Source organism: Gymnodraco acuticeps, unplaced genomic scaffold, assembly GCF_902827175.1.
Source record: "Gymnodraco acuticeps unplaced genomic scaffold, fGymAcu1.1, whole genome shotgun sequence".
Taxonomy (NCBI): domain Eukaryota; kingdom Metazoa; phylum Chordata; class Actinopteri; order Perciformes; family Bathydraconidae; genus Gymnodraco; species Gymnodraco acuticeps.
The window spans coordinates 91,780-99,945 of NW_022989995.1; the positions used below are offsets into that span (position 1 = coordinate 91,780).

The 8,166-nt window shown below is 46.2% G+C and overlaps 1 protein-coding gene across 1 annotated transcript; it reads right to left on the minus strand.

Moving 5' to 3' along the window:
• Nucleotides 1-4,019: 4,019 nt before the first annotated feature.
• Nucleotides 4,020-7,299, minus strand: LOC117544069 (zinc finger MYM-type protein 1-like). The gene is made up of 2 exons (XM_034212857.1): nt 5,171-7,299; nt 4,020-4,976 (listed from the first exon to the last, which is right to left on the minus strand). Exons 1-2 carry the CDS (start codon nt 6,584-6,586, stop codon nt 4,101-4,103), a joined length of 2,292 nt encoding a protein of 763 aa, XP_034068748.1. The 5' UTR covers nt 6,587-7,299; the 3' UTR covers nt 4,020-4,100.
• Nucleotides 7,300-8,166: the final 867 nt, after the last annotated feature.

The following is an 8,166-nucleotide window of genomic DNA, read 5'->3' on the forward strand; positions in this document are numbered from 1 at the left end:
CAGGGCGTCCTTGGCCAGGTATAGTAAACCTAGAACGACTATGATGATGACTGCCTTCACACGCCAGCATCCGGTAGAGGAGAGAGACGACATCTTGAAGCGTGAATCCACTCCGCTCTACCTTGTACTCTCAGGGCTGTTCTGGTCACTATTAACACCTAGAAAGGACCTTTCCACCTGGGAGACAAATAATCTTTTTCAAGCGATTTGATTAGTACATTATCACCAATCTGAAAAGGGTGGGTGGGCCCCTCTCCAGGCTGAGGGAGCCTGTCAGCCACCTGCCTGTGAAACTTTCTCAACATGTCAGTTAGATATTTGACATAGTTAGTCATGTAATCCTCTGTCCACAAAAGAGTGAGTCTGTGGGGTATTACTGGGGGGCTAGACCCTGTGAACATTGCCCTTCCCATCAATATTTCGTGTGGGCTAAGCCCTGTTGTTGCATTTGGTGCACTTCTGATTGAGCACAGAACTAGCGGCAGCGCGTCTACCCATTTTAGTCCTGTGGTCAACATTGTTTTAGTGAGTTTCTCCTTTATAGTCAAGTTCATTCTCTCAACCTGACCTGAGCTCTGTGGATGATAGGGAACGTGCAATTGCCATTTGAACCCTAACACTGTAGCTAGACTCTGGGTTATCTTAGAAATGAATGCCGGACCTCTGTCACTGTTAATCCCTGCTGGAACACCAAATCTAGGGATAACATCTTTGAGAAGACACTTTACAACTGTTCTGGCGTCTTCTTTTCTGGTAGGGTAGGCCTCTACCCATTTGGAGAACTGGCACACTATTACCAAAATATATTTGAATCCTTGGCATGGTGGCATGTGCGAAAAGTCAATTTGCATATTTACAAAGGGCCCCGAGGGGGGGTGGTAAGTGTTCATGCTGAACTGGACCATTTCTTCTTCTTGTCTGCTGGCATATCATGCATCTATCTACAAGGGTCTGTGTAGCTAGTGTGATGCCTGGAGCAAACCATTGTGACTTTATAATCCCATTCATCCCTCCTTTTCCTACATGTGATTTGCCATGTGCAACATGTGCCAAAACATGGAGGAATGAACGGGGACAGACCATCCGGCCGTCTGGGTGGAGCCACAAGCTGGACTCAGCGTCAAGTGTACAACCTCGTCTTAGCCATAAATCTTTCTCCCTAACATCAGCGCGGGCTTGCATGTCCGCGACATCATTAAAGGAAGGCAAACAAATGGTTTCTGCGGGTTGTGTCGAGGGGCATTGGAGCACCATAGAAGAGCAGGAAACTGCTGCTTGTTTAGCCGCGGTGTCGGCTAACGCGTTTCCATGTGAAATAGGATCATCAGAATTTGTGTGAGCAGCATATTTAACTACTGCTAGCTGTGCAGGGAGCAGGATAGCGTCTAATAGCTCAGCTACTAACGCATGATGTTGAATAGGCTTACCAGCTGATGTTAAGAAACCGCGCATTTTCCACAAGACACCAAAATCATGGCACACACCAAATGCATACCTGGAGTCTGTGAAAATGGTTGCAACTCTACCTTGAGACAAAATACACGCCCTAAGCAGAGCATACAACTCTGCAGCCTGAGCTGACGTGCCATTTGGCAAGGCCCGGCTTTCTAAAACTTCCCAGTCATTTACAACAGCATAGCCTGCCAAGTGTACTGTGTCAGACGGCCTGCTCGCAGACCCGTCTGTGTATAGAATCATATCTGAATTAGGGATAGGGGTTTGCAACATATCAGCTCTGGGGGAAGAAGACATTGACGTTGTGACGCAGTCATGTGTTATTTCAAAATCTAGAATTGGCACCAGCGTAGCTAGGTTTAGGGAGGGGGAACGTTTAAGAGTGATGTGTGGACTTGAAAGAATTACGGCTTCATAACCAGATCGCCTTGCTGCCGTCATATGCTGAGTAGCAGAGGTGTTCAGAATATGCAAAACTGCATGTGGGACATGTACTACACAGTCACTGGCCAGTACAATGGGAGAGGATTGTTTTACAACTATCGCAACTGCGGCTACTGCACGCAGGCATGAAGGCATACCAAGCACCACAGGGGAGAGTCGAGATGAGTAGTACGCAACAGGCCGGAAATTAGAGCCATGCTTCTGCACCAAGATGCCCGTTGCAAAGCCCCCTTTCTCATGGACGTGCAGGTGAAACGGCTGATGGTAGTCAGGTAGACCTAGGGCAGGAGCCGATGTGAGGGCTCGCTTTAAGTCCTGAAAGGCAGTGTGCATGTCCTCAGACCATTGAACAATGTTAGGGGCGGCCTGCAGAGTGGCAGCACGCAGGACAGAATCCATCGCAGCATACTCAAAAATCCAGTGTCTGCAATAATTTGCCATGCCCAAGAAGGAAAGCATGTCCTTCTTTGTGCGAGGTGGTGGTACTTTGTTCAACAGGCAAATCCTTGCTGGCGAGAGGAGACGGTGTCCATCCCTCAGAATGTGACCCAAATACGTGACCTCAGTCTGGCAGTATTGCAACTTGGCCAGGGATGCTCTGTGTCCGCATTCAGAAAGTCTTTTCATGAGCAGAATGGAGTCGATGCGACAGGCGTCTTTATTGGGAGAGCTAACAACAGGTCATCTGCGTACTGAAGCAAGGTACTACCTCCTGTCAGGACCAAAGTGTCCAGATCTCTCTTAACAGCTGCTGCATACACCGTAGGTGATTCAACAAACCCCTGTATGTGATTTGTTTACCTTTAAAAGTAAATGCAAACAGATACTGGCTGTCTGGATGCAGAGGAACAGAGAAAAACGCTGAACATAAATCAATCACTGTGTAGTACTTAGAGTCCGGGGGCAGAGAAGCTAAAATAGAATTAGTGTCAGGCACAATTGGAGCTGTCGGAATGACAATAGCGTTAATAGCTTGCAAATCTTGGACAAAGCGCCACTCATCAGGGCGATTGTGTTTAGGTATGGGTAGAATTGGAGTATTACAGGGACTAGTTGTGTAAATTAACACGCCCTGATCGAGCAAAGATTGGATGACTCCTTCAATCCCCAAAATGGCTCTATGGGGTAAATTGTACTGTCTGATGGCAGGCAATCTGGCGTTGGCTTTAAGTGTTACTCGATGTGGAGGAGCTAAGGTAACAAAACCAACATTGTTCTTGTGTTTGGCCCATAATGTAGCCGGGACTTCTGAAAAATCTGAGGGGGTGCCATACTCTGTGGGGGGGGTTTGGTTGTAAATGAAGGAAGGTGCTTTGGGGAAGAGCAATTGGCTCCGCGAGACGCAGCAGGAAATGCTCCCCTCCAAAGTTAATTACGTTAGGTGCGTGTGTGTGTGTGAGAGAGGGGAAAGTGTGGCTTCCAGCTGGGCCTGGCAGCGGGCTGCCATGGCCCCCACCTCCTTTAGGTTACTGCCTGGCGTAACAGCCACTGTGACGTAGGGGAGGGTTTCTTCAAGATGAAAGCCCTGCTGTGAGGGTGTTAGCCTGAGGGGTAATGCACACCCCTGTTGGCCAATGAACAAAAATTGCTCACTTGTCAACCGATCTGAGCTGTTGCAAAAACCTCTTACTGATCGCGCGTAGTCATCTGACGGATTAAAGGCAGCTGTGCAGTGACAATTCAACACAGGTCGCATAAGAGACATTAAAGACGCACACACCGGAGAAATGCTAGCAATTTTCTGAATTCCTGTTGTAGAGAAAACAGAAGTCATGTTGAAATCTGGAAATGACCAACAATAAAGGTTGTCTCGCGATGATTGAATTAATTGGACTGCTTGATAGACTTTACTGTCAGGAATTGTCAAAAACAATCCGCCTGAAGTGCAATGTATTGTTGCCTGCAGTGGCGAGCCGTGACTTTTCTACCTAGGCCCTCTGACCCCACCCCCCTCTTCCCACGAAAAAAAAAAGAAAATGTTTTTACGTCACAGCCTATAGTATACTTCAGCGGAATATCAAAACAGCGGCCCGGGGTGCAAAACGCATCAATGACAGCGACCCTCTACCACACAGAACAACACCATTTATATAAACACCTATCATGACAGGGCACCCACAGCCAAGTAACAATTACAAATGAATTAAGTCGGCACGGCGGCCCACATTGAAAATCACTTTGACTTACCTTTGATGATCAAATCACCTAAACACAAAGTCCATCCTCCTGTCTTTTTGGATGAAGAACTTGATGGCGTCGTCATGCAGGTGATCCTTTGCTTTTAAAGCAATCAGCAATTCCTTCTCGATCGAAATTAAGGCCAAGTCTGACAGTCGGACTTGCCCAGTCGTGGACCTCGAGTAGCTTTTTATGCGCTTCAGCGCAGAGAAGGACCTCTCCACAGAGGCAGTGGACACAGGTATTGTCAGGATGATGCATGAGAGGGTGTACACCTGTTTCATGCTTTCACTCAGTCCTTTTTTGAGGAGAAACTGATGAATGTCGGCTGGGCTTTTCCCCAAAATGTCAGACATGCCGTACATCACGGCGAGTTCCGTGTGCAGTCGAGGCTGGTCGAAATATCCGCCATAGCTCTCCATCAAACTGTTCAAGGCAGCAGTTGGGAAATAGTTACAGTAATACCCGAACTGTTGCGGGTCCAGAAGGGCCAGGAATTCCAGCTTTTTGTGGTCACTGAAGCGGTTGGAAATCTGGGTTAGCAGGCTGTCAATTACGCTGCAGTGGAGCTCCCTGTACCGTGCACGAACGTCTCCTTGAGCTCCACGGCCGCGCGGAGGACCAACCAAAGCCTGGGTTTCATCGTAGACGCTGTCAAAGTTCCCCTTCTCCTGTTCAATTTGTCGCTGTAGCTGATCCACTCTGGCCAGGCAGAACTGCATATCAAAACCTTTGTTCTGAAGTATTTCAAAAACAACATCCGAGTAGGAGAAGATAGCGTGGAAGGTTTTCAACCAAAAGCTGAAATCGAAGCTGGTAAGGAGGGTGATGTATCCATCAGAGCAATGAACAGTTTCGTCATCAAACTCTGTGTGATGGTCTACGATGTGCTCGAACACCTACGAGAGTAATGCTTAGTTTAGAAAAAACAACTTATAGACCTCCAGTAAACACTAAGATTAGCTTTTCATTTAATGTAATACTAGCATAGTTCTTTACCTTCATGTTTTTATGAGTGGGTAGTTTCCAACACTAAATCATTTCTTTATTATTGTTAATATTTCCATTACGTTCATTGTTATTATTATCTTACCTCTCTCAATTCCCTGGTCTTATCTGCCACTGTGCACACCAAGCAAGAATGAAAGCACCAGCGAGTAGGAGCTGCCCGTGGAAGCCTATGCTGGCAAATATCATCCAGTAGCTTGGTGCGCTTTGCTGAGCGGCTGAAAAAGGTGGCCAAGCCAGAGAGGTGGGAGAAGAAGACCTTACACTCTCTTATCTTGGAAGCTCCATTTGACAAAACGAGATTTAAGATGTGAGCATAGCAGTGAATGAAAAGGGCCTGTGGAATTGTTTCCTTAACTTTCGCTTGCACCCCATTCAATCCAGAGGCCATAACAGCTGCTCCATCGTAGCACTGCGCGACCACTTTGTCAATACAGCCACTCTCCCTCAGGAACTCCAGCAGCCGTGTAGCTATGGCCTCTGCTCGTTTGTCCTCTGTCACATCTTCGTACTTAAAGAAACGCTCTTTTATCCCATCGTCAGTGACATATCGAAGCACATATGACATCTGCGCCACGTTGCTAATGTCTGTCGTTTCATCCAACATGACCGCAACAAAAGGTGCCTTCCTCAGCTCCTCTTTCATGCTATCCGTCATTACACTAGCGACAGCGCTGATCAGGTCATTCTGAATCCTTGAAGATGTGCCGGTAAATACTGTTGATGTGGCGAGGTGTGTGTGCAGGTCGCTGTCATATTCTGCCACTAAATCCAGCAACTCTATGTAATTCCCCTTGTTTGATGAAGTTACACTCTCATCGTGACCTCGGAACGGCAACTCCTGCTTGCCCAAGTACACCACACAATTTATCAGGCGTTTCAAAATTCCTCGGTTCCTCTTCACCTTTTCATTATGAAGGATGACACCCCGGCGTTGTTGCTCATCCAGCTGGAGCTCTATCCTGGTGTCCCCAAATGTTTTAAGCCGAATAGTAGCTCTGAGGTGACCTGAAGCATTCTGATGGCGATGTGCTGATTTGGATAAACTTCCTAAATCAGAATATCCATCTCTGGCCCATGACCCACTGTCCGCTCCAAAAAGCAAGCAATCCCAGCAGTACAGCTTGTGTTCCCTGGTTGATCCGGTCATCCAGTTGTATCTGGCGTAATTGCCGATATTAAAATGCCTCTCGAACCGTTTGGTTTTTTGAACCAAATTAAGCTGTGGTATTGGTCGCCCTTTGGTAATTAACTCCAATTTATCCGTGTAACTCATTCTTGAAAAAGACTCGGTTAGTAGTTTCGCAACGATGTCATTACTATCACTAACGTGAGCCATCGTGAATGAACGTATGCTAATTCCGCCTAGCTTGACCCGTTGATATATCACATGCATAAACTTGGCAGCGCAGCGGGCGGAACTTGTCATAAAGTCCGCGATAATAAAGCCCTCCCATTTAGAGGGAAGATATGATTGGTCAATTGTACTGTCACTTGACATTACTCTCTCGTTGTTTTACTATAGCAGGCCCTCTGTGAATCGCATAGAGGGCCAGACGAGCTTTTTTCATGTAACCCTTCACATTCAAACAGAAACTGAACAGGCAGATTCGAAGGATTTATTTCTTTGGAAATTTTATTTTAAATACAATTAAATCAAGTTTTTTCGGTAAAAATATAACAAAAATAATATTTAAAAAATATATATTTAAAAAAAATAATATATTTTTTAAATGTTTTTAAATATTATTTTTTAGAATATCTTAGGCCCTCAGAGAGGGCCTAGAGGGCCCTGACGGCTCACCACTGGTTGCCTGTAACTTACATAGTAAGTCCCTGCCCATTAGATTGATCAGGCTTCCATCTGAAATAATGAAAGAGTGTTGCACATTTGATCCATTAATTGAAACATTAGTGCTCTCTGAAATGGGTTCAGACATAGAAATTCCAGCAACACCGATTGTTGTGACAAACTTATTGGTTGCTTCACACACTTTCTCCTTAGTACCCACGGCAGACAATGTGGCACCGGTGTCAATCAAAATATCTACAGCCGTACCACTAAAATCAACGGGCATAATCGGATCTTCACGCGGGTAATTGGAAAGGCGAATTGTTGCTGCTTGAATGGGGTAATGCTGTGAATCTGATCCTATTTCTTCCTGGCACCCCTATCTTCTATTAAATCCACTTTGTTGACCGTTTTGCTCCTGCTGGATCTGTCTGTCATACCGTGGTGGCTGCATTAATGCCGGATGTCTAGACTGCTGGGGAAGGGGGGGGGGGGAGGGCGGGCTGGGAAAAGGGGGGCTGGGTAAGGGGGGGCTGTGTGTGCTGCTGGACCCCCCAACGCTTATCACACTGTCCTGCCCAGTGATCCGTTGCTCCGCAAACATGACATGGTGTCAATTTTTTTTAATTTTTGTTCTGCTGCTGTCTGCTCTTATTATGATAATCCTGTGATCTTCCCTGAGGTTTTGTCCCTGAAACTGTTGTGTGTTTTCTGTAGTTTGATAAGCCTGGGTATTTTTGAGGAACTTGTAGAAGCAGTTGTACAATTCTGGGGGTAAGAAATATTTGGCTCCTATGCAGGGCCCGCATTGTGGCGCATCGTCATTTTCCAGGTTTTAACTTGCCATTCAGGAGTCGCCATCATGTAGGCTTGAGCTGTCTCTGGGATTAAATTATGTAACAAGGTCTGTATGGCAAACAAATCATTACCCTCTCTTTTTAATTCTGGGACATTTTCTGTTGGGTTTTGTACACAAGCCGTCACTTGGGAAAAATCTGTGTGAGTCTTAGCGCATGCTCTGATAGCCAATGCAGCGACGTTTTGTATCCACATGTCTCGCGTCTGTGTCGGGGGCCAGTCTCCTGCGGCCGTACACTCAGGAAATGTAAACTCGTTTCTGCACGTGGGCCAATCTGCTTTGTATGTTAAGATTATCAGCTGTTTAACATCATGAACCAAACAGTTATAAACTGAGCAGACATTAGTCAACCATGACAGATACTCATCTGGACTTTTAGTGGGACTGGGAGCGTGATTAGTGACATCAATGACCTCAGCGGGTGTCCAGG